The sequence below is a fragment of the Drosophila erecta genome, unplaced genomic scaffold, assembly GCF_003286155.1.
Source record: "Drosophila erecta strain 14021-0224.00,06,07 unplaced genomic scaffold, DereRS2 tig00000055-arrow-pilon, whole genome shotgun sequence".
NCBI classification, from domain to species: domain Eukaryota; kingdom Metazoa; phylum Arthropoda; class Insecta; order Diptera; family Drosophilidae; genus Drosophila; species Drosophila erecta.
The window spans coordinates 10,878,068-10,905,994 of NW_020825200.1; the positions used below are offsets into that span (position 1 = coordinate 10,878,068).

Genomic DNA, 27,927 nt, shown 5'->3' on the forward strand with positions numbered 1-27,927 from the left:
ACTTTCCCCTAAAAAAACCTTACAATATCAGCTAAACTAATAAGAAAAAAATAACAAATTTCAAAATAATCAAGCTAAAGAAAATTAGCTTTTGTTTTAAAGTAAACTAAAGTAAAAAACGATGTTAATCTTCATATAAGGTCGAATCCATATCGCAATATTCCACCCCTGGCTCGATTACGTCCTCTGCGGCGGAATCGAATTCATCTCGCTCAGGATCTGAGTAGCTCTTTGTTTTCTCGTGCGTCAGGTACCCATCCCAAAGAACCAAACCATGTGATGGTGGAGGTTCATGAGAACGATCCGTGTCGTAGATCAGCCAGTGGGCATGTTTTTGAAGATAAAGCGAGTTGAGAAGAGTTGGCCAGTGCAAGAGTAGACCAGCCTTGGCCAATTTGATATGTAGGTAATAGCCGTGTTGTTTCACCGAGTCAATCCTCACCTCTCCGAGCAGATTAAGGATAAATCTTTGAGGAGGTGTCGTCCCATTCACCATATATTCTAATGAATTTCTATCTAGAACAAGCTTATACTCCAATACCTGCTGTTCTATTATAAGTTCGATATGGGTTTGGGTCTGGTGCCATTTAACCATCGGATACACTGATTCACTATATTTCGAGGCGCAGTTTAGGGACTGTAAAACAAGTTCCTTTGGAGGATCTTGAGAACCAATCACTTGTTTTACGGATTTTGCAGAGGAAATTTTGTGAGGAATTGTCTGGTTCTCTTCTCCTTGTACTAAGTTTTGTAGGAATTCTTGTGTATTCTTTTTCGTGGGCGGATTTGTAGTATTTAGCTCGTTAATCAGAGCGTTTATTAATGCAGTGGAACTATCTATTGGTGAAGCGTCTTGGACTTCTTCCACCTCCACGGATTTATTAAGATCATCTACATTTGTTAGTGCAGCATTATTTTCATTCGGTAAATCGGCATCTCTTTTTATTTTATCTGTCACGGGCTTTCTTTCCTCCAAATTTTCATTGCTATTAGGTGAAGCTAACATTAATGTTTTTTTAACCGGATCAAGGTCTTTTACATTTGTTTCCAGAGAAGCTAGTTTGTTGTTACGATCATCCAAGTCGGTAGAACAACCTTCAATGTTTTCCTTGTTGCTTTCCAACTCTTTAATTTCTTTTTCCCAATGTTCATGGATTGCTCGGAGCTCTCGGATGCTTGTGTTATCAATTTTGGCGAATCCATGTCGAAGCAGCTCCTTGCGCAAAAACGTTTTGTAGACACTCGTTAGCATTGTCGGGCACTCCTCTATCAAGGTTATTTCCTTGACATAAACCACATCCAGAACACCAAAGTCTACGGTTATTTGGATGATCTCTCCGTTGATGGCACCCAGCCTGTCCTGCACCCATTGAATGGAATCCGTTGACCACTTTCCTCCCTGTCCTGATCCAACCAATCCCGACAAACGAATATCCATGGCCAGATGTGGCAGGTTTCTGAACTCCTCCGGACACTCCAGCAGCTGACTACCCTTGACCTGCACTAACTCAGTGCCATGATCCATCAACTGAACAGTGACCAAACGTCTGACAGGAATGTCTACAATCCTGACACGGCTTAGGAGTTCCTGATGTATCACAAAACACACATCGTCAATGTTATAGAAGTCTTGTACCTTCCGTTGCACACCGAAACTCATCTTGAAGAGTAACGTCGATGGATATGAAGGATAAGGCACATCGATCCAACTGGTCGAGCCTTTGGACTTATACTTCATGGGCATGACAGCCATATGAGCGCCGTCATAGGCTTTGAGGAACTTGCATCGAATTAGGGTACCCGGTTGAAGAAGAGGATTTCCAATCTTCGCAGTATCTGTTTTAAGGAAGTAATGTCGCTTGGTGCACTGGTTACGATTGCAATCACCATTGCTTAGTTTGTATGGGCAGTAGGGACTGTCATCCAACTGCTGCTGACTGTAAGATAATTGGGACATCAAATGTCTGGGGGTTAAGCCGTGATCCTTTAAAAACTTCATGGTGCGGGGCCATTCCTTGGCGTTTTTCTCGTCCAGCAATAGGTAAGTAATTAACTGTTGCACTCTTCCTGTCGGGGTTGTAAATAAATTCCGTATATTTTCTGTCATTGTGTGGAATCGGGCGGAAAATCTTAACCACGACTCCGGAAGACCAAAGTGGATAAGCAGCTGAATGTTTCTCACTGGCAACTGTTCCTGCACCTGGCTATCGACGACCAGCATCAAGTGATTAGGGCTCTGAAAAAGTTTGTTCGAATTTATAGATAAACATGTAATCCAATAACTATGTTCTTCTACATAATATATGTTCATTTTTATGAAGGACAACTCACCAAGTTTGGTGACTTTGAAATGTCCACACATTGATGCCCGGCTCCTACTAAGAATACTTTTAGATCCTCCAGCTCCATCTGATTTTTGCAGTAGATCAACGTGCGCTTTTTGGGTCCTTTCTGTGCTGCCAGGACATCGAGAAGCTGGCTTGCCTTCACGGCGGAACTGCGGAGAATGACGTTAAATTTGAGACCCCCGTATAGGGCGGCCTCTAAGAAGTCCCCAAATAGTGTCAGTGGTTTCGTTGTACGATTTAACAGCTTCTGAAATCTCTCAGAATGCCATTGTTGAGCTACCAGCACTAACTGCATTGGTAGACAACCGATGCTATTTATTTTCTGAAACACTTCGTCCAGGAGCTCCGGGTTCTCCAGTCGCATGCGATCGTAGTCATCGAAGACTAGGAACTCTAATCTAGTCGGATCTACCAGCGGTAATTCATGGAACAAGATGTCCTTGAAGTGCGCCAATGTTGTCACTAAAACACCGCACGAATTGAGTAGAATCAGGTACGCATCTATCCTGGAATGAGCATGTGTATTGACCACCTTATGATTTTGTGTTTTGAAATCTCTCATTAGGAAATCGCAATGTGAAGTCAGCTTTTCGGCATTCTCTACAGAGTCCACAACCAGTATGGCCAGAGGACCCGGAGCGATCCGATCATCGAGGGTTGAAGTTACATTTTCCATTGAGCGCAACACGACAGAGCAAACCACGGGCAGGTAGCTCCAAGAGCGACCCGTTCCAGAGGGATTAACCAGCACCAGGGATCCGCGTTTCATGAGATGCGGCCAGGCGTACATTTGCGTGGGCAGGGCTGAGTGGAAGCTCAAGTCATCCAGAGCGTTCAGGATAGTGTTCCCTAATGGTAGCTTCTTGTAACTAGTCACAGGATTCACTGGCTCGTGACTGTGGGCCACCACTAGATGTTTTAGACAGACACTTGGTGTTTTATCACCCGTGCGTTTTGAGCGAGATACGTCCATCTTTACTCCAACTCTTTTAGTTGTTGAAACATTAGGATTTGGCATCTGGTTTCGACTTTTTTTTATATCTCTGTCGGAGGATTTTTTACCAACCATGTCATTAAATATCTGTTCCATTTTATCCATTGAAAAAAATACTGCTCGATTGTTCGATTGGTTGCTAATATTTTCATTTAAAGGTGCGGGCGATGGAGGCGTAAAATTAGTTCTTGGTGCTTTTAACACGGAAGTGGGCACAAATGAGGGCTTATATAAGGGCATCGATTTATGCACATCTGAGTTTGAATTTGTAGATGAAGAGTGCATGTTACGCGTTGTTGATGACACGGTAGTCTTTGGCTGATAGGAGCAAATTGTAGTATTTTGTTTTTCTGATGAAGTTTTCATCAGTTTCAGTTTTGATACACCTTCTGACGGATTTTCAGATCCTAGGTGTTTTATTTCTATTTGTCCATTTACGTCTAATAGATTGCTTTTATCTGGTATTTCTTTGATTATTTGTTTTGATCTATTAGCGAGCGCAGTTTGCACGGAACTTTCGTTGATACTTTGAATCTTGCTCAGGAGTTTCACTGAGTTTGGTATAAGATAGGTGTCGCGATTCTGAAGCAGGGCGTCTAACTTCTGCTGATGAATCGGAGAAGGGATTTTAGTCGATACTTCTTGCTTGTCTTTACTTGCCTTTACGTTTTTGGACAATACGATGGGCTCTTGGGGGAATGGATTACCGGCCACTAGTTCAATTATCCTTTTTACACGTGGTCGTGCTTTGATCGACATGTCGTTGATTTCGGCCATTTTAAACCTTGTATCCTCGTCAGAGCTGACCATGGCCAAAGAGTCGTTGTAGCGGTCTTGGTTCTGCGCTCTCAGAAAGTTTGCAGCATTCTCAGTCGGGCGTGGTGATCCGAAGCTAAGCATGCCGAAATTTCGATTCGATTGGCCACGATGTAAGACTTGAAATGTGATTTGATTGGCTTCCTCCAGTTGCTTGTCCAAAGCGTTGATGGCGGATCGGGGCCAGCCACTGTCGGAATGGGGAGCAATCAAGGCCACACCACCCTCTTTGAAGTCCCATAAACTGCGGCTCAAATGGTCAGGCAGCGGCCACAAATCCCGCACAGAACAGCAGAGGTTAAATCCGTAATCCTGGATCCAAACCAGGTACTCCTCGTCCTGCCTCGTGCACACCACACCCCTTAGGAGCTTGGGTGGCCTCCAGGGCTTGTAGCGCACAATAACTCCCTCATCCTTCACGTAAACCTGCTTTGTCCTTTCACTGGTGCAGTAATCCTTTAAATCCTGCTCTATTTGGCGAACCAACATGGCAGAGTTCTCCACATCTACGCATCTCACATAGCTGAATTGATGGGGATTAACAAACTGAGTTATCAAAATGGATTCTTCGCGGCCAGGATCCAGTAGGTGTTCCATTTTTCCTACATTTGGAAAGAAATCAGAATTGATTTTAATTATAGGTTTTAACATTTTATCACTACTTGTTGGAAAAGCGGCTCCTTTCTTCCCAACTGATTTTACTGGATAAACTATTTCTAAATTCAAATTTTTGGTAAATGTATGTTTTAACTAGCGAAAATTGACGGTTTGAATATACATAGTTGAGCTTAAAGTCCGCCTAACTTTTCCCTGTTCACTCATGTGGAAATTTCTGCGCGTCAGAGAACTTTGCCCAAAGCGAGCCAAAAATTGTGAAGCCAGCCACAGGATTAAATTTGTGGATTCGGATTGTGATTTAGTGAGGAGTAAATTAGCTAATTTAAGTTGGGCAAAAGCGAAAGCAAATGCGGCGAATGCGACGGCATCTGCAGCTTTCAAATGGGAAAACAAAGCAACGGGCTAAGCCACAAGTAAGGAGGTCCTTGTGCCTATTTGCTGTTTGTTTGCGCTGCACTAGATCCTGCTGCAGTGCCTCCGCCTCCCCTCCTCCACATCCTTGTGGCGTGGCAAGTGGTGCTCCACAATCGGCAGTGGGGCGTGCTGCAAGTTGTTGTTTTATCAACACTTTAATTGCCCGAGATGGTCTCTAAGCCATCTAAAATGAATGCTATACATTATTTAAGTTCCCTTAACACGTGCGCAAGTAAATAGGGAATCATTTGTCCAAGCAATTGGATCAATGCGATAAGCATCTCGATCCAACCCAAATTATACCATGAATAAGTGAGTGGTTTTTATAAAAAATCAAGAATAATGAAGCAAATAATATGTTAATCGGATCACTGGAATGGAATATGTTCAATATGAAAAGAACGTTCACAATTCTTATTTTGTTATAAACTTACCAAGATATTTAAGGATGTTTCAAAATGCAATCCAGTGCAATATTTTCTGAAAAGCAAATCATATGTAAATAGTTAAAAAATCGCTAAATAGTTATGGTTTAGTAAACATAATTGTAGTTACAAATGCATAAACTTCAATAATATCCAAGGCTACAACTTTCATGATGCGTAAAACCGAATAAATTCCAATGGGCAAACACTTCCAACTTTCAAACAAAATTCCAAGCAACATACATATATGTACATACATATGTACATAAATACCCACTTGTAAACAGAGAAGCGCCTGATTTCAAAGTGTCAGCGCAATTGGAAGGTCGTAAACAAAAACGCAGTTAGTGATTCGAGACACTTTTGTCTGGAAGGCAGAACAGAACTAAACGAAGAATCAGTTCACATATATAATTCTATTATATGCATACTGGAGAAAAGACAATTTATTATTTCCTATTTTATGTTGACGGAATCACAAGTTTTATTGCATCGCTAAAATAAAGAAGAAGAGAAGCTGGAAACTGAAGATTTCCTTGCAAATTAATCGATGTCTCAAGCTTTAAAAGATCGATATCATCTTTAATCGGAATAAATCTATTGATCAGTTAGGATATACCAAAATGTATTCAATATTTCCGACAATTCAAATTGAAATTCACTAACAAATGAATGTACGTTAATCCTATTTTTTGTAGCGATCAAAACTAGGGAAACATATGTACGTTTGTTCCCCTATAATTGATGGCAATCTGGTCGCAATAAATCCTTCTCACCCATTTCGCGCCTGCTAATTGCCAAACAAAATGCAATGATTCAACCCAAAACTACGCTTTCTTTTCCCAGCACAAATACAACTTTTTACCCCTTTAACGGCCACAATTTCCCTTTTTCACCCTTTTGTTTGCCAGGTCACCCGAAAAAGTTTCACCGAGCAGGGTTGTCGCATGCCCCCGCAACCATCACAACCCCTGCAGCATTCGCTTTTCATACTCGTTTTATTTGATTGTTTCATATTTATGAGGATTATATGGCTGAGGCTGAGTGCTGAATATCACAGAAAAATTGAGTTGGACGTGTGCTAATTTATTTTGCGGCTAAGAGGACTGGACTTGTGGTTAAGTGAAAGTCCTTTCTGCCTTTTAGTTTTACGTGCTGAAGATCCCAAAGAGTATAACGCATTTACCATGCAACAATATTTTTGTTATATATGTACATATATACGATTGAAATTGTATATTTATTAAAAGGCGTTTTGTGGTTCGTCCGGTGTCGTTGTTTTGTTTATATAGAAACTGTACATATAAGCGTTGCACACAACGTTCTTATCAATGATAAGGAAGGAAAAATTATTTTCCAAAGTATTTAAATTTCAATATTATTTGTAATGAATATATTATATTGATATTAATTGATATTATAAACATAAATTTCAATAAATAAAATATTTAAATGCCTACTTATGAACGTTTATTACAACAATATTTAACAAACAATAATTAAGAAATTATAAAAAAATGAAACTAGTCTTTGCGTGCGTTGTTCAATGGCATTATAAAAATGCGCAATCTAAATTAAAATAATCACAAATAAAATAATTTGTATTTGTAATATTAACCAATTATTATTTACTACTTAAAAAATAAATGGAAATTGGAACTAAATTTATAATTAATTGAGTTCGAGACGGGTTGGCAGTCCGATTGTGTGACGCAGCACTGCAACCGCTTCCCAACACTAGCCGATAGCCAGCCAAAATGGCGCCTGCCTGCTATCGCATTGCTCGAGCAAATACTATCGGTTCGGCAGCGCATCACACACACAAAGCGAAAAAAAAGAAAAATACGGGTGGCCAGCGAGCGAATATCTCCGAAATTCATTAAATCCCGTCGCCGAGATTTGTGCTCCGATTCGAGAATCCAATTAGCTCCCGTGCGCCGTCCGCCCAAGCCAGCAAAATAACCAAGTTCAACATACGCCTGGACAACATAATGTCGAAGAATAAAAAACTGTCGCTGTCGGGCGGCGATACGGCGGAGAAATTTATTTACAAACCCAAGGATCTGATATGGTAAGCCGGGACTTGAGGACCCATCAGTATATACCTCCGCTGTGCCGCTAACAAAAAAAAAAATAATGAAAATCAAAGCAAACACATAACCTCAATTGCGCACCGTTGGCGCTCCGAAAAAAAAAATAGGAGGAAAAAACCCAGTGTAGTGTGCATAAAAAAGCAATTAGCGCTGCCTCCCGACCGCCACGCAGCGCAATATCCGTGTAGCTCCATCTGAACAGCGACTACAATCCGGAGCTACATGCGTGGATTCCGGGCGGCGACGTCGACGTCTCTGCGTTGGCGCTTTTTTCGCGCGCGCGCCCTTTTTTTTCCTCTTTACGGCCAATATTAGTTTTCCGCCGTAAATTCGTCCTAATAGCGCATTTTCATCCATTTTCTTTGCAGGGCCAAAATGAAGGGCTTCACTCCGTGGCCAGGAATGGTAAGCATTGCAATCGGCGATCGGAATGTTTACGCCGCGTCGACGTCGCGTCGCTGCCGCCTCCTCTGCTGCCATGTTGTTGTGTTTGTTTTCGACTGTACTTTTCGATTCAACGCTGCCGGCTTCGCTGCCGCTGCTCTGCCCACAGCCACGCACTTGCACACATTGCCCCATTGCTGTTGTTCTTGCTGCTTCTGCTGCTTTTGCTTCTGCTGTAGTCGTCACTGCCGGTGCAGGTCGGAAAATGGTCTCTGCCATGGAGCCGCTATCGGGGGCCACGAGCTACAGCTTTCGATCGTGTGTACAGCCGCTGGAAACCAGCATGTGCGGCCGGAGGAGGGGGAGTGACGCGCGGCGGGCGTGGAGTTTGAACAGACGTTGCCAAGGATATCAGTTCCGCGTTTCGTTCTTCTATGGCACTTAAAAGGCATTTTCTTGTATATCAACATTCATTTAATATTGTGATGTACATATCGGTTCTGTGGAGTTTCGCTAAATATGCTAATGATAGTTAATCACCTCAATTTGGATTTTATCAAATTGATTTTGTGCAAGTTTTACTTATTGAAATCCCTGTGATATTTACTCCATGTAAAGTTAAACAAGTGGTTTTCGAATGCAATTTGTAGTTAACTATCATAAAGACAACATTTTGGATAGGTTTAGTTTCATGTGAGATAAATGGGGTATCACATAATAGATTAACGCTAAAAGTTCAGTGGAATTCATGGGACACCTTTATCGAGGCTGTGAGTCCTTAAATTTGTTCATTTAAACGTCTGCTTAAAATATTAAACATTCTGCAAGCTTGTTTAGAGTTTAAAGAGATGATAAAGCGGGTGCTAATTATAATTTCTCTCCTTAGATTGTCGATCCACCACTGGATTTGCTCAGCCAGCAGCGCCGGGCGAATACCAAATGCGTGTTTTTCTTTGGATCTAGAAATTTGTAAGTAATTTGTGCAATCACCACTCCCAAACGAGCCTGTAATAATACGGGTAATTTTAAACAGTGCCTGGATTGAGGAGAACAACATTAAACCCTTCGAAGGACCCTGGAAGGAGGAACTGGCCAAGGTGAGCAAGCCCGCTGCTTTCCGGCACGCCATGACGGATATCGAAAAGTACATTGACGACCCCGCCGAAGTGGACGAGCAGGTCAACAAAAGTTGCGGTGCGCCAAATCACGCCACCGAGGCTGATTTTGACAAAATCCGGGATGGCTTGGACAGCGAGGAGATTGTGGGAGAGGAAGCTACTGCCGATGCCAATAATGGAGTGGTGGCCCATGTGGTGGGCAGCCCTGATGACGGCGACGGCTTGGATGTGGAAATCAATGCAGATTCCTCAGCTTCCCCCGCCACAACGCCGGCGGCTACAACGAAGGCAGGTGGCAAGCGGACGCCTAAAGCCAAGTCCGTGGCCGCTGCATCGGTCAAGTCGACAAAGGGATCGGCAAAATCAGCACAGAAACGGCGCACCTCTGCCCAACAAACGCCCAGTGGGCCATCAAATGCCAAGCGAGGCAAGAGGTCTGCTTCCGGGGAGGCATTACAGGATGGGGATGAAGCCAGCTCCACGCCCACCGGCAGACGTCGGGTCGAGACTGACGCACTTTTGGCCTCAATCGCTGCCAAGCGTACACCGAATGCAATTGCTCTGCTTGACCGACCGGTTGTCACGCGACCAGAGACCCAAGTTATCGACATGAGTTCGCGCTCCAACACACTGGCCGATCGCGAAATCGTGGCTTCAGAGCAGACCTTCGGCTTCCTGGGTCTGGGCATGATGGGATCTACCATAGTCAAGGATTTGATCTACACGGGTCACAAGGTTGTGGTCTGGAACCGCACCATTGACAAGGTAAAAGCCCACTGCACCGAACTCCCCCATAAATCCTATAACAATCTCGTTCTGTAGTGCCAACCGTTTGCCGAGGCCGGTGCTGAGGTCAAGGACACTCCCATGGATGTTGTGGAAGCTGCCGACGTTATCTTTTGCTGTGTGTCCGATCCAAAGGGCGCCAAGGATGTAAGTCTTTAATGTTTATGTTAATATTTGGGAAATGCTTAAAACACCACGATGTTAACAGAATTAGAATTCGGCGTTTTTGCTTCTATTCAATTTCAGTCGCAACGCGTTTTGTTACCTTATATATTACATATTAAAGAAAGCACCCGTTAAAAATTATATCCAAAGTTAAAAATACGCGACACATTCCGACGATTTTCTGATGCTCTCATTGCAAAGCGATGTTTTTTCGTAGACGGCATAAAATACGTAAATTAAAATAAATTAGAATACAAAATAATTGTGAAATTGGGATGGCGTAATTTAACAGACGACAGAAACCTTGGAGCTGTTGGTCAATTCTTCTTATTTATACATTCTTCTCTTCGCCGTTTAGCTCGTTTTCGGCAACTGTGGAGTTCTGCAGCTAAAGGATTTGAACAATAAGGCGTACGTTGAAATGTCTACAATTGATCCGGACACTTCGTTGGACATTGGCGAGGGTATCAAGCAGTGCAACGGTCGCTATCTTGAGGCACAAATTCACGGCTCGCGCCAGGAGGCGGCAGATGGCATGCTCATCATCCTCGCCGGTGGAGATCGTTCTGTGTTCGAGGAGTGCCACTCGTGCTTCAAGACCATCGCCAAGAACACCTTCTTCTTGGGGAGTAAGTACAGCCTGCCCTGATGATAATTGCCTTAAGACAATTTATTAAAATACGTCGTTTGTTCACATCTAGCAGATATCGGTAACGCCTGCAAAGTAAACCTAATTTTGCAAACCATTTTGGGAGTGAGTCTGGTCGGGTTGGCTGAGGCGTTAGCACTTGGTAGGTTTTGTTTATTGGATTGTAATAAGCTGTTACAAATTGCTCATTTATATTGCTCTTGCAGCTGATCGTTTCTCCATTTCCCTGAACGACATCATAGACATTTTCGATTTGACTTCAATGAAATCACCCATGTTGCTGGCTAAGGGCAAAGGTATGTATAGCAACAATTATGTTTCCTAATGCTTTAGCAATAGTTATCACTTTGGTTAACACTTGCCTAATTCCTTTTCAGAAATGGCCAAGGGTGACTTTAATCCACAGCAGCCTTTAAGCCACATGCAACGCGACTTGCGCTTGGTGCTAAACATGGCGGAGAATCTGGACCAGTCCATGCCAGTCACCAGCATCACCAACGAGGTGTTCAAGCACACCAAGCGCTTGGGCTACAGTGAACACGATTCGAGCGCTGTATTCGTAAGATCCAGATTTTAACATTTAGTTAACACGACTAACGTTTAAACTATGTTTTATCAATTAGTTTAAAGCGTACACCGAACAGAACTGGACCGACATTGACACTGACACTGAAACATACCAAACAGGACAGTAACAGAAACACATTATCCTCACCTACCCACCCGCACCCACCAATCCAAACTGACAGAGGCGTCCGATTGCAAAGTTTCCTTGCGATTGGCAGCGCCATCCTAACCTTCTGCATCTTCCCCAATCTGCCCACATCAAAGCGTTTATTGCAATTTGGCTCCGACTCGCATTGAATCGCAGACCGTCATATCAGGTTCACCTGGTCTGACCTAGTCAGCCTGCATTGCTCGCAGGAGCCACTGAAGTGTGCTTGGGAAGTGTGTTCAACAGCTGGCGGATGAAGAACACAGTCTCACCGGTATTACTTCAATGAATGGTGCATTATACGACTTTAGAGTGTTTTTTTGTATTCTTTAACGGGTGAAACGCAATCCCCAGCGAGATGGGAGGCCAGGGCGCCGTGTTTCCGATTTTATGTGTGTAAGGTCTTGCTTTCCAAATATCATTTTTACGCATGTGCATACATAATTTGTAATTGTATAGAATACTGCATCCGAATAAAATGTACAGAACATACTTGTGAAAGACAACTCCGAATGTGAAATACGAAACGAATCATGGACCCCAAAGTGAGGATCAAAACTCCCAACCTCCCAATTTTTGTGCATTTACATTTTACACATTTTTTCTAAGAATAATGAGTAGGCTAATCGATCATACTGAGTAGAATGGCAAACGTGTTTGGAGTGACGGTAACGACAGATTGGTTTAGTTTTAGTTATCTTTCCTCATCTTCAACAAACGAGACAACCTGAAACGGAAAACGGAACAGAACGCACCACAACCGATACGAAAACATAAACTATAACAACCGGAAGCAAACAAAATAGCGTAAACTTTGATCGATCCCTTTGCGAGGATCGTTATTAATAATAATAATAAGAATATATAATAAATAATATATTTTACTTATTATTTAGTCTGTATTTTGTTGTAAAACAAAGATTAATAAAAAGATAATTTTAATAGAGGATGTAAGGAAATGAAATCGAGTTCGCATTGGAATCTTCACATTTCCTTGATATGGTTAATAATTCTACTGAGTGCAATTAATACATTTTATTGAAATTTAAATGCATAAAAAAATGTCCAAAGGTATTTTTCTTATTTTCTTGTTCACTTTTAACGTGAAGCAAACGGAAAGTATTTTTCGGTACACATTACATTATCTAAAAAATACTTAAGTTTATTGAATACAATTAATAACATATTTACATAGTTTCTAGGGCCAATAAAAAATAATCCACCCGATAAACTAAATTTAAATATTAACTACAGAGAACGGATTACAAAATTCAAAAATGACTAGTTCCGTTTTGAGTGGTTCCAGCGATAGTGCGTCTCGGGGAATAATCGCATCACGGAGTTGCTGGAAACATCGATAGTATCGCGTAAACATCGACTTTTGCTCCACCTCTATCGTGGATGTTTATGTGGTGCGTGTGTGGCAGAATTATTATCAAAATTATTTAAAGAATCAATTTTGAGCCCGCAGATCGTCACGCTTGATAGAAAATGTCGGAAAAGAAGCGAACCCGTCGCCGCAAGGATGTAAGTGCAACCTGTTTCCAATTAGATGGTCCTCAAGGGACTGCGCGTGCATGGGTGCCACAGTCCAATTGGCATGCCGAAAGTGTTTGTTTTTTGTTTTGATAAAAAAGGAGAAAAAACTTGTGCTCGCTGAAAAAAAAAAGAAAAATCGAATCGAAACGAAACGAAACGCTGAATTGCGAGATCAGATGGGTCATTCATTATTTTAATATTATTTGTGGGGGGCAAGTTCAGTGCAGGTTGCGCTGCTCTTTGGAGAAACCCCCGTGGAATGCCCCCCGCCTACAAAGGTCTATAATTAGCATTGTGGAAAATGTCTTGCGTATTTATCTGTATCTGGAATTTCGGTTTTAATTTTTTACTTTTCAGTCAATTGAGTTTGGGGTCTACAATACAAACAGCTGAGCTTGCAAGCTTTCGCGTATCTGGCAACGCTTGTAGTCCGTCTTGTAAGCCGATCTCACCAAATGGCTCGCGCTCTCCCTCTCGCTCATTACACACACATGTCAGGTGCAGGCCACTTATCAGCTGCTCTGGTTGTTGTTGTTCTTGTTGTTGTTGGGGAAAGTTTGAGTACGCGTGTATTTTGGGCAGAGGCTGCGTTCAAGGGGTTTGTTTGGCCCAACACAAACTTTTGGAACCATCGTTATACTCTTAAACCATTATTATATTCTTAAACAACTAGGAGTGTCAATCAGCTGTAGGCCCCTTGCGCTTTTTCCAACTCCGCCCCTGTTAGTATCCATGTACTGCTTGCTGTAAGCGTGTGTTTGTTTGTTGTGGTGATCACCAGCTCGTTTGACCAGAGTCAAGATTCAATACTTTCTAGACTCTCCGAGCGAGTGCAACACGTCACGGCCAAGAAAAACTACAGCCGCTTCTGGACTAGTTTTTCTATAAATTTAGTTCGCAGTTTTAAAGTTACATATAATAACTCTCGAAATGAGTGGAGAGGAGGAGTACTTCCAGGAGGAGGAAGAGGAGCAGGAGCAGGAAATTTACGACGATGGCACGGTACTAAGGAACAAATAAAAACCCACGTATTATAAAGCCATCGCAACGGCTTGAGGGTGACGAATACAAAATTGGTGTCGTGGCCTATATTTGCCTGTAGTCCCCCCCATTTACCCAATCGATCGTGAAAGTGAGTTTCTGACCTGGTTTTCGGACCGTTTTTCTTTTTTTTCGATAGGAGTACACCGAACCAGGTGCCCAGAAGGTGGACAAACCATCGAAGGACGAGAAGAACGTAGCCAAGTGGCTGAAGAAGAACGTTAAGACGAAGAAGACCAAGTTCCTGAGCCACATCGTCGAGTACTTCACTTCCAGCAAGGCCATCGATGCTCTGATGAAATCCAAATTCACCGAGGGCAACAATCCTCTGTTTACCACCCGGGAGCAGGTAATCGAGTTTCTAGACGTGATGTTGGAGCACAAGTTCTTCCATCGCGCCAAGAAGGTGCCCGTCACTTTGGAGGAGATCAGAGGAAAGTCTGGGGGCGACAAGAAGGCGGACAAGGAGAAGAACCAAGACAAGGAGAAGGAGAAGGAAAAGGACAAGGACAAGGCAAAGGACGACAAGAAGGACACCGATCCGGAAGGCGATAATGGCCAAGGAGACGGCGGTGCCTCTGGCAACGAAAAAGAGAAGGAGAAAAAGGAGAAGAAAAAGCGAAAGATCCGCCTGGATATGCATCCCGAGCAGATCTTCGTGGACGGCTCCGAGGCATACGTGTGGATTTACGATCCCATTCCGCTCCACTACTGGATATTCGGCTTCATCCTGCTGCTTGGCGCCGTGGGCATTTGCCTATTCCCCCTGTGGCCTCCACTGCTACGCAAGGGTGTCTACTATTTGTCCATTGCGGCTGCCGGCTTCCTTGTTTTCATCCTGGCTTTAACCATTGTACGTCTTATTGTGTTTATCATCGTGTGGGCATTAACCGGTGGCAAGTTGCACTTCTGGATCTTCCCCAACCTGACTGAGGATGTGAGCTTCTTCGCCTCTTTCTGGCCGTTATATGAGGTTTGTTTTGGATTATCCATTTATGTTAGTTTACTAAGTTCACTTTCCCTCCAGAGCAACTATAACAGTGACGCGAATAATTCGTCCGCTAAGACCGACAAAAAATCGAAATCAAAGGACAAGAAAAAGGAAAAAGATAGCGATGCCGAGGACACAGCAGTGGATGCGGATGGAGATGCTGACGGTGACGGTGATGTGGATGCGGAGGTTTCCACGCTTGAACCAGAGAAAATCGAGCTCATCAAAGAACACGACACAGACATGGAGATCCGCAAACGTCGCAAAGTGGGAGCCGACGAATACGAGGAAGACGATGTGGATGAAGAAGAACCGAAGACGCAGCCTAAGGATTCCAAAGCTGGGTAAGAAGGAACCGCTTAGTAATGACCAGGATTCCTGCTATATTGCTCGAATTTGTATTTATAATTTCTTATATTTCCGTCGAAGTTTTGGTTGTATGTTTTTCATACAGTAACCTAAACCATATTGAATAACGCAAAAGACATACATTAACTCTAGCTTTTAATTGTAAAACTTTTGTTCCTTAATAAATAATATTGTATAATTAAAGTGCGTTAATCCTATTCCTTGGTTTGAGTTCATAACAATTTTATTTCGTTTACGGCATGTCATTTGTAAATACATTTGTTTCGTGATTTGTGGAGGCTCATTTTATTGGTAGTTGGTTTTCGTTGACTCATTTTTACGATGCTTGGTGATTTCGTTACTGGTGATATTAGAGGTATTTCAAAGGTGATTTTCCAATTCGTTGCAATGCAAATAGAAATTCAAATCGTAAGTTATCGCATCAAAGCAGAGTAAGTTTTGCATCCCATTCTTTTGATTTTACTTGATTTTTATTGAATTTACGGTTTTACATTTCCTTTTAATGAATGCTCTTACATTTTTAGTAATTTTTCCACTTTTCTATGTTGCTTTCAGAACGCCACGCAACTCGGGATCCGATTCGGAGAGCTCGAGTAAAGATTACGAGATAATCAGTTCAAGTGAAGTCCAAAACGTTGCTGGCAACTAAGTTGAAGAAACCACAATATATAATATTTAATGATCCACATCTAGCTAATTGATAAGGCATAGAACAAGAATCACACATCAAGTACATCAGCACACACACGATTCCAAGAACAGCGAATTATTGTCCCACAAAAAATGCGATCGGTGTCGTAATTTTGATTGATGATTTCCAAATCCGCTTAAAGTTGAGCTTAGGTTTGAAGGTTTCCAATATTTTTTTTGGAAGTAGGCGTGCATATGAAACAATATTTTTAAACGCAATATTATATAACCCAGACACATTTGGTTTATTACCAGTTTGCAGTTGAACCTCGTTTCGCCGCAAAAGTTCTCAAGCCGTTAAACAAACTATATATTACTTGTATTCCTATGTTTGTAAATGTATACAGCAGAGCACTAGGCGGGTGCAAGAAACGATTGCAATTGATAATAATCATAGCGAGTACGTAGATGTGAGCGCATACGTTTCTATGTGCATAAATATTTACTCTACATGTAATTAAAGCAAACTAACAACTTAATGAAATTAGTAGTATAACACGCAATTAACTATTATATAAATAAAGCTAGGCAATTCTGATCTGATGTGAGAGATATTTGAGCGTTTTTTAGTTCTTGCTCGAACGTTTTATTAAAAAATATACAACATACAATTCGTCTTTAAAATGAAACTCGTGGTAATACTGGTATTCAAGGGATTGTAAACTAAACGCCCTACAATTACGTTTGACTTTCATCTATGACCACACTTATCTGAAACGTCCTTTCGTTATGTGGAACTGCTATAAGCAAATAGTCTTTACAATTGTTGGCGAATTCTCGTGGGTCTTGGTTCTGGGACAAAACACGTGGCCTTATAATCCTACTCCGTCCAATTCGATCTACTGGATCGTAGACTGTGAGCTTGGCGAGAAGTTTTGCACAGGAGTTACAACCGACCAGCCAGAAGAGCACGCCGGCTAATGGATCATCCTTCATCATTTGTGGAGCAGCTAGTAAGGCCAGGGGATGATTCCGCAGTGGAATTGATCTAAGGGGGCTGTGTTTGGATTATTAAATGGATTTCCTTTTGAATGTCAGTAGCTAACCTTTCCTTCGTTAAACTGTTGTAAAAGAGTAGTGCCACGAAAGTGTTTCCTTTGGTGAGGAAATCGCCATCGAAGGAGAACTGCCTTGGTAAGCCTTCCACTACTTTATGGCAATATTCCTGCGACAGAGCACTTTCGTTTTTCCTACCTCTATGATCTCGCTTAAAATGGGAAGCAAATGTGTTCGACTTTATAAGGCATCTGCACATGTAAATGGGACAGTAATACTCTTCTTCCAGGCTGGATTCCGAAGCATCCTTCACAGTATTATTTGGATTAGCTGAGCCCATTGAGACTACTTGCCAGTTCAGAGGGGGCAATCCTTTATACTCGGTGGTTCCACAGTTTATTCTGGGTCCCGATGCTGCATTAGAATCAGTTTCTATCTTAGATTCCAATGTTACGCCCTTTAATTCAGAGTCTCTGGGGGAGTACGGATTGGCTAATAGACGTAGTGGCTTTTTACTTGAATTTATTTCCTGGGAGGAACTTGAAGAAGCTGTTTCCTTTCTTTTATTGTTATTACTTGCTTGTATAGCAGAATCCATAGTTTTGGTTGTCACTTCTAATTCGGATTCTTTCCTTAAATAAGAGTCTATATTCTTTCCTGGCCTCAGTATTAGGTTTTCTTGTGAAGAGCTTTGATTCAATTGTTCGAAAACACCTAATTTATTTGTAAATGGCTCCACAAATTTTTCAACTGAATCTGAATCAGTTGATCTTAGCAACTTTATCGGTTTATTCATTATTTTCTTGATCTTCAGTTGCAGGGATTTGTCTATTTGTTTTCTTATCTCATTGCTCAATTTCGAGGAATTGTATTTTTGTACCGCTAAAAGTTTCTCCTGGTACAATGGCTCTTTCGAATTTTCTTTATTTTCTTTTGACCTCGGAAACGTTTCAGTCTTTGGATTGGATTCTTTTAATGGGAATTTTTCTTTCGCTAAACTTTCTAAATCATGTGATGTGTGCCATTTCGAGTGGCTCATATTGCTGTCACCCAAGTAACTTAAATTGGCATCTATTAATTTTATTGGCTGAGTCATTCTATCCTCCTCTGCCCTCATGCCACAAATAATATCTGCCTCGGAAATATGGGGAGCATAGTAGGTGCTGGTATGTATCTTCTTCTTATGCACCATTTGGGTTTCATATTCAAGCGCTTTGTCATTAGATTGGCTAAAACTATCTGTTTGCCGAGTGGTGAACGATAATTCAAGTTCTTCGTACTGAATCGCGCGACTTTCATATTTTAGTGGATGGTCTGGACTAACAGGTAGACTCGTATTTTTGTGGATTTTAGGCTTTTGGATTCCCTCAGATGGTAGTTTCTTTGGACTTGCTGTGTGGGGTATAGGAGTACCGCTTCCGCTCTTATCATCCGAACTTTCACCAAGATTTCGATAAGATAGCAGTTCGGTGGCACTAATGTCAGGCAAACGGAACTCAAAGAGAGACGGAGGATAGTCCGGAGGAATATCTTCCTTAATATAGCAGTGCATGGTTTGACCGATATCCACCAACTCCCTTACGAAGGTAGCCACCTGTATTTTGGGGATCTCTTGACACTGATGCGATACGGTATCGAAGGTTTGTATCACTCCGATGTTGGTCGATGGTTCCTTATGTCTACATAATCGAATGTTATTAGCCGGTACTTGAGGTGGGATTATCTTGGAAAGAGTTTTGCTTGGTTGATCATTGATTATGGGTGGACTAGGGTTAACACTCAATGGCGTTTGATTTGGTATAGTGTCCATTTTATATTCTTTTTCTTGTAATTTTCTATACTTCAAAGTTCTATGCATTTTAAAATTCTGATGACAAATTCGTTGTCCTTTTCTTTGAATCTTTGTATTTAGAGGTTGCTCTTGTATAATGCTCCCATTCGGGATTTCTTCCGGAGCTCTTGGCCTTGGAATACGTGGATTTTCCCTGTAAATCTCTGGGATTAATCCTTGGTCTGCCATTTTTGGCGATTTCTCCTTTTCGTCTTTCACTTTTATAAATTCTTGTACTAGAGAAAGTGATCTTACGCTATTGAGTCTTTGCTTTGTTGCGATTCCTGTTTTTTTATGCAGCCTGATTTCATTAGTATCTGTGTTAATGGAAGCATCGGGATTTCTAGGAATTCTACTATACTCTGTTTTAATTTTAGTAACCATATCCTCACGCTGTTTATGCTGCCCGCAGCGGGCACACTTATATAATGACGGTTTGGATTTGGCACTGTCATCTTTTTTATCACATCGTGCCCAGATAGAACTGCTTAGTGTGCTTGAAACGGGTTGGGAATAATCTTCGTAGTGGTTTGTTTTATTTGAAGAAAATACAGTTTGCTCATTTGATACATCACTTTTCAAAGATACAGTTTCGGAGTCCTCGATGAACATGTCGCTGATCGTCTTATTAATTTCCTCCAATTCAGGGATTTTGTCGCCCTCGCCGTTTCCATGTGAGCAGAAAACTTCGTCCATGATGAAGGCTAAAATAGAGGATCTCTCGGGCTTTTCAGACTCTTCCGGCTTATATTCTGGAGTGGCCTGCTCAAGAACTGCTGGGTCGGAGGGCAAGCTGTTCAGTGGGCTCGTTTTACCTGAAATCTGGCATTCGTTTCCAATTTTATTCATGGTCGTCATGAGATTTTTGCGAACTGAATGCGTCATGAATAGGATTCCTGATAGATTGTCAGCCATCGGATTCGGGACGTCCTTGGCTGAAGAGGCTGAGCTCCACTTGAAGTTCAAGGATTCAATGCGATTGTTGGGCAAGTCCTGGCGTGGTTCGATGTGCAGCGATTTCGGGCGATGGAGTATATAACGAGCGCTATTCCCAACAAGAGCATCTTCCGAGGGACCTTCATACTGCTCGAATGGGCAGAACTGGCTGGCCAGCTTGTAATCGGTAGCCTTGGAGTCCTTGGGGTCCGTGGAGCTGCTCAATCCACCACCCAGCTCTCTGCCTTCCGTCGAGTTTTGGCTGCTCAAGATGTTGGTTAGTACTTTGGAAAGAGGTGGCAAGGGGCGACTCCTGTGGCTGCGCGGAGGACGAGTGCTGTTCCTGCTCCTCTTGGAGATAGCTCCTCCAAAGGTGTCTGTAATGGGACTCTGCAACGGTATAAAGTTGCTGACAAATAGATTGCTGTAGTTGTGTAGTAGGTTGTTTTTCGGATTGAAAACGGTGTGGGCCATGGCCACCAGGCTTGGCATTTCCGAACGTGGTGACTCCGATGCTAGGCGAGGAGGTCGTGGTGGTGCTGGGGGCGATGGCGGTGATGAAGGCGTTGGAGATGACGATGGCGTCGAAGGTGGCGGTGCTTGGGGCACCTGCTGTCGACGGGGCATACCCTTCGGTTTCGAGTACAAGCCATGAAGCCCCGGGCACAACTTGCTCCTTACCACTTTGGGCGCTTCAATAGTTTCGTGGCCAGCTTCTGCTCTGGCTAAGCCACCACACTTGAGGCAGTTCGTCCGGCAGCTATGCTTGGCTTTCGGCTTCTTTCCCCTAATGGCTACCTTTACCCGAGTCACTTGGCCTTTTCTGGGCTCCTCCACGTGGCGTTGCTCATGGATATTCGTCTGGTGCTCGGCGCCCTGATCTGCGTCCTCATCGCTGGCGGAACCGAGTCCAGCCTCGGGGCGCCTGGCCAATCCGCACACCTGGCAGAGCAGATGACGGTTCACCGGAATGTGGAGCACCGCCCGCGGCAGTTTCTCGCACAGGCACCACTCCCGCGGCCAAGTTACCCCACTGACCATGTTGTTCATGTACAACGAGTACAACTTGTAGAAGCGAAACATCAAGAGCTAGTTTTTTGATTTTTAAGCGGGCAATCAGGTCGAGATACTTTACAAACAACCAAATGGCTCAAAGATTCCGGAAATTTTTGTCCGTTATGTTTTTTGAAAACACATTCCTAAATATTGCCTATTTGCTTGTTGCTATCGAATACTTCTAATATTTAGACATATTTATCAACTCCTGGACGAGATTGTGTTTCAACAAATTTTTGTTTCTTTTATGTGAGTAGTGCAAAGAGAATGCAGACTTATCTTTAAGTTGAATCATTTGTAACACATGTTTTACCAGCAGGCATTTAAAGTAACTTGTTATTAAATCACTAAATCAGATTGATCCTTTCAGAACTCGCAATCAACTGTTTTCTTAATTAATTTTATTCAGTGAATATAAGCCAAACTCTACGTTATGAAATTATTAAAATTTCCTCTTGTCTTTGTTTGCGGTTTCTGTAATTTGCTATTGAAGTTTGTGTGGCCGAATGGCTCTGATTGTACGTGTTCTAGCCGCACTGAGTTTGGAAATTTAATTAAGTTTGTGCTGCATTTTTAATGTACGCATTCAATGGAGTATTATTGAGTTTTTTGTACAATTGTCCGAACGAAGCAGATTCCCCTGAAAGCAAGGCGGCGTCCTTCGGGAACCATTCACCAAATACTACGAAATAAACTATGCATACCGCCCACTTCCTGCAAAAAGGGATTAGTTTCAAACCCTTCTAAGTGAAAATGCATGTTTCATATGTAATTACTGCTCGGCGAGGGGGATTACACTGCACATGCACACACATACGAGTATTGTATTAACACTGCCATTCAACCGTACTTGGAATTTATTTCGCCTTTTATTGCAATAAATATGCACCATGCAAGGTGCATGCAGTTGACCAGGCCAAATTGCCGACTCCTTCGGCAGCACCTTGTTTAATTAACTTTATAGCATTTGATGGATTGGCCTAATCCCCCAGCCCAGCCCCACACCCAAGTCCAACTCGTTTGCAGGCCAAGTCAATAAACACATTAAGAGCGCATCGCCTTACAAATGCCCGGCATCTTCGGCTCATTGAGCAGCTTTTGAGCAGCAGATTCAAGGGTTGAAAGTTGAGAGTTGAGGCCAAGGCGTTTGGCAGCGAATTTATGCACTCAAATCAAGCAGGTCGATAAATTATGCAGCCAGTCGCTATCGCTATCCAGCCGGGAATTACTTAGTTCCAGTCGCATTTTAGTTGCTCTGTCCATTTTGAATTACACGCCGGCTGGCCGGGATTTATGCGCGCCACTGGCCATAAAAATATTATGCCCAGACTACAGACTGCAGCCCCTTTGGAATCGGCGCCTAATTGTTCAGCATCGATTGTATTTCAATATATTCGACAACGAGGACACCGAGAAAAATAACTAAGCTGTAACTAATGCAAATTCGTTTTGTTGAAACCACTTGTAAAGATGTCTAAAACTTAGCCGCTAAAGTAAAGCGTCTTTAATGAATCGTAGCACACTTTAAAACACCTTTAACAACCATTTTTAAACCTTTAGGCATCTTTAATAAAGCTAAATATAACCTACGTTTAGTTCGAAGTAATTTTACCATAATTGGAAAGTGTTTTTCACCCTGTACTCGACGGCAAAGTCACATCGATGACTGCGATTGGAGCAACAGAATTATTTACTCCCTGGTGAGGCATTTTAATGCGTTTTTATTGCGATACTTTTAGCGTCATTTCATTTTCGGCATTTTCCTTGCCATGGCATTTTCCTGCCCCCCATCCCGCCCATTAAGCCCCTTTGGCTTTGCCTCGCCAGCCGTAATTTTTGTAATTTTTTGGCGTGGCTTTTAGTTGGCGTTTATTGCATTTCCTTCTGCATTTAAGGAACGCACGCCCGACCGGAAATTTAATGTGTGGTGCAACTATTTGAGGCATGCACATACGCAAAACGGGGCATGTCGAGGGTCAAAGGGCAGCAGCTGCGGGGTCGGAAAATCCGGGTTTGTCGATGGTGGGGATTGCTGGCCAAGGGCGAGAATATTTCTGCATGCAATAGGAGGAAAGTTGTCCGGAAAATGCATCGCATTCGCTGAATGCGTACGGGAGATGGTCTTGGTTTTTTTCGCTTTGCCCAGATCAAAGGTACAAAAATATATACGAGTACATGTTAATTATCCGCAATCGCAGCTGTTCCACCTCAATTTTAATTACGGAAGCAATTCTCCAGCAGTTCCACAAGCTATTCGTTTTGGTAAATTCCAATTGTATATTAAATACTTGCCATTAAGTTTTAAGCAAATTTTAATTACAATGCCCTCGCTTCCGCCATTTAACACAAAAACAATTTCCGCCCGGGCATACATATTTTAGATCAAATATTGCAACTGCTGCATGGAGTCAGCTGGAATGGGCGTCCTGTGGGCTTCACTGGGCTCCAAGAGTGGAGCTGGGATGCGGGTGGTGGTAATGGTGGTAATGGTGGAGGTTGCCTAAATGGTCTTTTTTTCCACTTGGCTGGGCGGCTGGGCGCTGGGCGGCTGGGCTGCCCCATGAAATATGAAATTCAGTTCGTGGCTACGTGACTTGGGAGTGTCTATTTTTCAGCAGGGGTGCTGCTGCACAAACGCATCCCCTGTTTACTTATTTAACACAATTTTCACATTTCATAATTCAATGTTGGAGTTGCAGTTGGCGTTGGAGTGTTTCTGCCACAAAACGATGGGCGGTGGGCATGGCTGCTGTGATACGCATGCGTAACCCCGCTTTGGGGCATTCAGGGAGGTCCCACCACAACGTACCTTCCGTTTAATGTTCCCCATCTTGCAACTGGTGACTGCATGCATTTCTACTCCGTTTTTTGGCCACTACCCTTATACTAGTTGTATACATAAGTGGAAAGCGCTGTCTGGGATCTCGAAGCGAGACGACAACCTTGAAAGGCACTCAACAAATAAAAGCGAGCACTTCCTGCTAAACTCCGTGTGTCCTTCGCTCACAATTATTATACATAGTTCCTGTTATTGCACAGGCACATCACGTATCCGCCGTGTTGGCCCACTCACGGACTCGACTCCTGATGCCTCTGATGCCTCTGATGGGGATGAAGTTTGCCTTTGAACCCCGTGTGCCTGGCACCACAAAACTTGCACTTGATTTGCAAGTGAAGCTTACACGGCAAAAAATACTTACGAAGCACGGAATTTCAGCTGGTCACGGCAAGCCATGCTTAATTTTTAATTTGAATGGCGTGGTATACGCAAGTTTTCTGCATTATTACTGGAAATGAGATTGGCTTAGCTGGCATAAATTGCCTTGTTGTTTTTTGGCATGACCCATTTGTGGCTGCTTTCTTGCAGTGCAGAGGATGATCATCTGGGCGGGATGTGGCAGAGGTGAAAGGTGTGCTGCTGATTGCTGCAGTGTGTGAAGGAATGTGGGCCTCGATGGGATTTGATTGATTGCAGCATGGGAGGGAATCAGGTGGCTCGGCAGGCGTTTGGTCAGGAATGCAAATCCCTGTCGTTTCGCTTTAATGGCTGTTAATGGAGCGGTCTCTAGGGTATCCTTAATATACAAATCAGGGAACTGCAGGATTCCCTTTACCATGTGGAAGGCTGTTTCGTGGCGAAGCTGCTTTTGGGTGGGCCAGTAACTTCCGCTGATATAAAAGCACTTCTAAAGGTAATTGTTTAAAAATGGACTTTATTCAGTTATGGCGCAGCACTGTCCTCTGTGGCCATACACATGCATATGCATATGCATCCGCATCCGCATCCTCGCCCTCCTCCGACTGCATATAGTGCTCCATATAGTCCATAGATCGGCTGTCTAGTCATGTGTGCGCGCTGTCCATGTAAATTTTAAGCAACTCTCCAAACTAACAACCGACGCAAATTGCTGCTGTTGCGGTTTATTTTGTGTTGCAAAAATATGCAGTGCCCTGCCCTCACCGTCTGTTCCCGGTTCCTGGTTCCTGAATCCTGAATCCAGAATCGTGGTTCCCGACTCCAGTCCCCTGCATCTGCATCTGCATCTCCCCTCTATCCTCGCAAGGCCATGGAGATCTGGGGGATGCAGATTGGACGGGTGCTCCTAGTGGCGCATTGTTGGGCCTGACTTTTTGCTGCCCGGAATGTGCGGAGTTTGTTTGTTGTGATGTGTGTGCTAGTTGGTTGGCTGGTTGGCTGGTTGGCTTGGCGGGCTTGTTATTTTACCCAAAAGCTGTTAAATTGCTTGAAACAAAACAGTGAAGCTTCATGGGAAGAAACGGCTGTTTGCGGAATAAGGGAGCTGCGGGGGTTCCGCCTGCGTCCATGGCCATAAATATTAAAGTGGGTGTCAAAAGGAATATGTGGTGCGAAATGCTTTGAATGCTGCTGTTTCGAGCATCCAATGAACGTGCGATTCGGCAATGAAATAAATGCCAGAGCCCTATGCAAAATCCAAGAACGTGCCAACGATCCCTTTGCCAGATAGTCAGTGAAATGCTAGCTACTACCGCATTAATCAGAAGAACAACCAAATGCGTAGACATGTGCCCCCAAATCCCTGGACAGGCGTACCTTATGGCCCAATGAAAGTTTCCACTTAAACGGGGATTAATTAAAAGTAAAAACTTGGCAGTGCACCTTGAATGAAGAGTTTGCCATGCATGAATATTTTAATCAAAAATCTTGTGCTCAAGAGAATGAAAGAGCAGTTTTTTTCGGTTGCACTGGCCATAAGGATTTGCCTTTAGCTGCGAAACTTTGCTTAAAAATTAAAATTATGCAAGACCAAGTTTTCTCGTTTATAGAGCAGCGAGCAAAGTGAAAAAAAGAAGGAATTGCTCCTTATTATTTATTGTGTGCCCAAGCCTTTTCTTCTGATGTGTTAAGAAATTATGCGGATCCTCTGACATTGAACTCGCGAACTACTGCTGGATCCGGGATTTTTATTAAGTTTCAAACGCTCAAGAGCTTTGCATTTTATCTGGCTGGCAGCCTTTGAGCGGGCTTAACTTTTCGACTACGCAAGGCATCGAGTCCTTCTTATTTGTTATGAAAACTTCGGTTTGGCGGCCTTCCAGGGGGCTACGACAAGTGCAGCCTGGGGCTTAACGTCTATGAAAGGCCCGTCTCGGTGCGAAGGGGGTCCTTTGTGGGCGAGCAGGTCCTGGGATGGCGGCAGAAGGAGCGGTGCGTCCTCGGCCTCGAAACAAGTTTACTCCTTAGTCCTGGCTGCTTACGGGGAACTGCTTGTTTCCTGCCACTTCGTGTGTGGCTATGTGTGCGTAGCACCACTTAGTTTGTTTGGGCATGGGATGCTGTTGGCTTCCTAAACGGATATACCGACTTCAAATAGTTTTTTCCTCTGTGAGCCCCATTCTTGTATGCTTCTTTACGAGTATTCCGCTTTTTCCAGTTGTTGCGGTTGCACTTTTTGTTTGTTGCCGGCATGAAGCTGGCGGTGTGGGCTCGGGCTTGGGTTCCTTTGCCGGATTCGCCCAGAAATTGCGGACGGAATCGGGATGCAGCAGCACGTGCCAGAGGTGTTCCAACTCCGGCTGCTCCTCGGCACTCCGTAACTCGTGCCAGGCAATGATGAGTTGTGGAATATTCCCGGGGAGCCGGACTGGGTGTGGGCCACAGCCAAAGGACTTCTCGACTTTGCGACCCTGCCTGCTGATACGGAGATGTGCGCTGAAAACTCAAGTCTACTGCTACACCTGAAGAAATTGGCAAAAACATTGGGCCTTCATTGTTCTATTAAATGTAGATAATATAATATAGATGGGTCAGAAGTTTCTAAAACAACAAGTCAGCCAGTTCTATTGGCAGAAAAGTCCTGTTTCCTCCTGTGAATTTCATTGAACCGCATGGTTGCAGTGCATACTTGGCAGTTATCTGGTCCAGTGTTCCCCACTCGCAACTTGGCTATCCACACTGGGCTGGGAGCGACCCAGGAGGCGCTCGAAGATGCCCGGATTCGCAGGACTCTGTGTTTGGTGTTTGGGGCTCGGTTCACTTGCTGCTTTATATTTACTAAGAGGCACTTGAAGTTCATCGCTTACAAACATATTTTCACTTCGTCCTTCCCCGGATCCACATCCACATCCACTTCCACAACCCCAACGTCCTTGGAGAAAGTGCTTATCGCTTTATGATGGGTTCTGTTCAGTTCACTACGGCTTAGAACTGGTATCCTTTGGAGCCCTCGGAGGGAATTTAATACTTGGGTGTGTGGCCAGGAACAGGTAAATGCGGTAATTATGACCTTAAATTTCTGTTGCCATCGTTCGACAGCCATTAGGCCAAGCTATCTGGGTTAATTGTTTAACAACAGGCATCAGCCAGAACCGACTCGAACTTAAATCATCCTTAAACTTTTACTGATAGCTTTAAATAACATGCGGCCACTTTTTTCTGCATAACTACGGAACAGTTTGGAAAAATGAGCTGCATAAATTCATTGGGCGTTTTAAGCCACCGCCAACACGCAAGACAATGCCCCACAGTGTGTGGCAAAAACGGGACCAGGGATGCGGCGGGGATTTGGCTGGGGGCATGGGGTTGTCCCAGCATAATCACACCTTGACCACCTGTCCGCGCTGACGGTTGTTCGCCCCTTTTTTCAGCCCCATGGCCGTTGCAGTGCATTTAATCTCGACAACATTTCCTTTGCCGCAGAGGACGAGGGCGAGGACGCAGCCCATGACATTTCCTACCTGCAGTCCCTCCGCGCTTCCTTCCGGCCCCTTTTTTGGCTCAGCCCTTTACTGCTGGCGACGTTGTCGAAAACAAAAATTAGTCCTGCCGTAAAATGGGCAAAGGAAGTGGTAAGTACCTGACCATCCATCCACCCAACCAACCGATGCGACCGTCCACGCCATCGGCCGACTGCAGTAACCGACTTTGGCAGTAAAAATTCGTAATGTGCTGCTAATTAAGTTCAAAGCATAGT

General features: G+C 43.4%; 4 protein-coding genes across 9 annotated transcripts; 2 read left to right on the forward strand and 2 right to left on the reverse strand.

Annotated features, from left to right (window-relative positions):
- Positions 1-51: 51 nt before the first annotated feature.
- On the reverse strand, positions 52-6,166 carry LOC6542767 (putative ATP-dependent RNA helicase SoYb). 4 transcript variants are annotated; one of them, XM_026978563.1, is made up of 4 exons: positions 5,893-6,166; positions 5,625-5,670; positions 2,332-4,760; positions 52-2,236 (listed from the first exon to the last, which is right to left on the reverse strand). In XM_026978563.1, the coding sequence occupies exons 3-4, from the start codon at positions 4,753-4,755 to the stop codon at positions 125-127; spliced, it is 4,536 nt and encodes a 1,511-aa protein (XP_026834364.1). In that variant the 5' UTR covers positions 4,756-4,760; positions 5,625-5,670; positions 5,893-6,166; the 3' UTR covers positions 52-124. The 4 variants fall into 4 exon arrangements, with proteins under 4 accessions (XP_026834364.1, XP_026834366.1, XP_026834365.1 ...); XM_026978565.1 differs by lacking the exon at positions 5,893-6,166 and adding an exon at positions 5,782-5,858; XM_026978564.1 differs by lacking the exon at positions 5,893-6,166 and adding an exon at positions 5,746-5,845.
- A 1,224-nt stretch (positions 6,167-7,390) lies between these two features.
- On the forward strand, positions 7,391-12,484 carry LOC6542013 (putative oxidoreductase GLYR1 homolog). 2 transcript variants are annotated; one of them, XM_001969351.3, is made up of 9 exons: positions 7,391-7,686; positions 8,077-8,113; positions 8,979-9,061; positions 9,126-9,975; positions 10,033-10,143; positions 10,520-10,790; positions 10,866-10,952; positions 11,017-11,106; positions 11,188-11,478. In XM_001969351.3, exons 1-9 carry the CDS (start codon positions 7,607-7,609, stop codon positions 11,385-11,387), a joined length of 1,809 nt encoding a protein of 602 aa, XP_001969387.1. In that variant the 5' UTR covers positions 7,391-7,606; the 3' UTR covers positions 11,388-11,478. The 2 variants fall into 2 exon arrangements, with proteins under 2 accessions (XP_001969387.1, XP_015014406.1); XM_015158920.2 differs by having other exon boundaries at positions 7,607-7,686; positions 10,863-10,952; positions 11,188-12,484.
- Positions 12,485-12,845: 361 nt separating this feature from the next.
- Positions 12,846-16,763, forward strand: LOC6541835 (translocation protein SEC62). Of its 2 annotated transcripts, XM_015158922.2 has the most exons (5): positions 12,846-12,937; positions 12,997-13,052; positions 14,245-15,078; positions 15,133-15,440; positions 16,021-16,763. In XM_015158922.2, exons 2-5 carry the CDS (start codon positions 13,017-13,019, stop codon positions 16,112-16,114), a joined length of 1,272 nt encoding a protein of 423 aa, XP_015014408.1. In that variant the 5' UTR covers positions 12,846-12,937; positions 12,997-13,016; the 3' UTR covers positions 16,115-16,763. The 2 variants fall into 2 exon arrangements, with proteins under 2 accessions (XP_015014408.1, XP_015014407.1); XM_015158921.2 differs by lacking the exons at positions 12,846-12,937; positions 12,997-13,052 and adding an exon at positions 13,834-14,066.
- Positions 16,764-16,833: 70 nt separating this feature from the next.
- Positions 16,834-21,001, reverse strand: LOC6542710. Its single transcript, XM_001969353.3, has 4 exons — positions 19,852-21,001; positions 17,765-19,797; positions 17,202-17,707; positions 16,834-17,143 (listed from the first exon to the last, which is right to left on the reverse strand). Exons 1-4 carry the CDS (start codon positions 20,999-21,001, stop codon positions 16,834-16,836), a joined length of 3,999 nt encoding a protein of 1,332 aa, XP_001969389.2.
- Positions 21,002-27,927: the final 6,926 nt, after the last annotated feature.

Excerpts from the sequence above, each read along its gene's own strand:
- LOC6542767 (XM_001969350.3), bottom strand. The coding sequence starts at position 4,755 with ATGGAACACCTACTGGATCCTGGCCGCGAAGAATCCATTTTGATAACT. Across the intron at positions 2,237-2,331 it reads TTTCAAAGTCACCAAACTTG|AGCCCTAATCACTTGATGCT; the intron begins GTGAGTTGTCCT and ends AAACTTTTTCAG.
- LOC6542013 (XM_015158920.2), top strand. The coding sequence starts at position 7,607 with ATGTCGAAGAATAAAAAACTGTCGCTGTCGGGCGGCGATACGGCGGAG. Across the intron at positions 7,687-8,076 it reads AAACCCAAGGATCTGATATG|GGCCAAAATGAAGGGCTTCA; the intron begins GTAAGCCGGGAC and ends TTTTCTTTGCAG. Across the intron at positions 11,107-11,187 it reads GTTGCTGGCTAAGGGCAAAG|AAATGGCCAAGGGTGACTTT; the intron begins GTATGTATAGCA and ends ATTCCTTTTCAG.
- LOC6541835 (XM_015158921.2), top strand. The coding sequence starts at position 13,995 with ATGAGTGGAGAGGAGGAGTACTTCCAGGAGGAGGAAGAGGAGCAGGAG. Across the intron at positions 14,067-14,244 it reads AAATTTACGACGATGGCACG|GAGTACACCGAACCAGGTGC; the intron begins GTACTAAGGAAC and ends TTTTTTCGATAG. Across the intron at positions 15,079-15,132 it reads CTTTCTGGCCGTTATATGAG|AGCAACTATAACAGTGACGC; the intron begins GTTTGTTTTGGA and ends CTTTCCCTCCAG.
- LOC6542710 (XM_001969353.3), bottom strand. The coding sequence starts at position 21,001 with ATGTTTCGCTTCTACAAGTTGTACTCGTTGTACATGAACAACATGGTC. Across the intron at positions 19,798-19,851 it reads ATTCATGACGCATTCAGTTC|GTAAAACGAGCCCACTGAAC; the intron begins GCAAAAATCTCA and ends GCCAGATTTCAG. Across the intron at positions 17,144-17,201 it reads AACAGTTTAACGAAGGAAAG|ATCAATTCCACTGCGGAATC; the intron begins GTTAGCTACTGA and ends CAGCCCCCTTAG.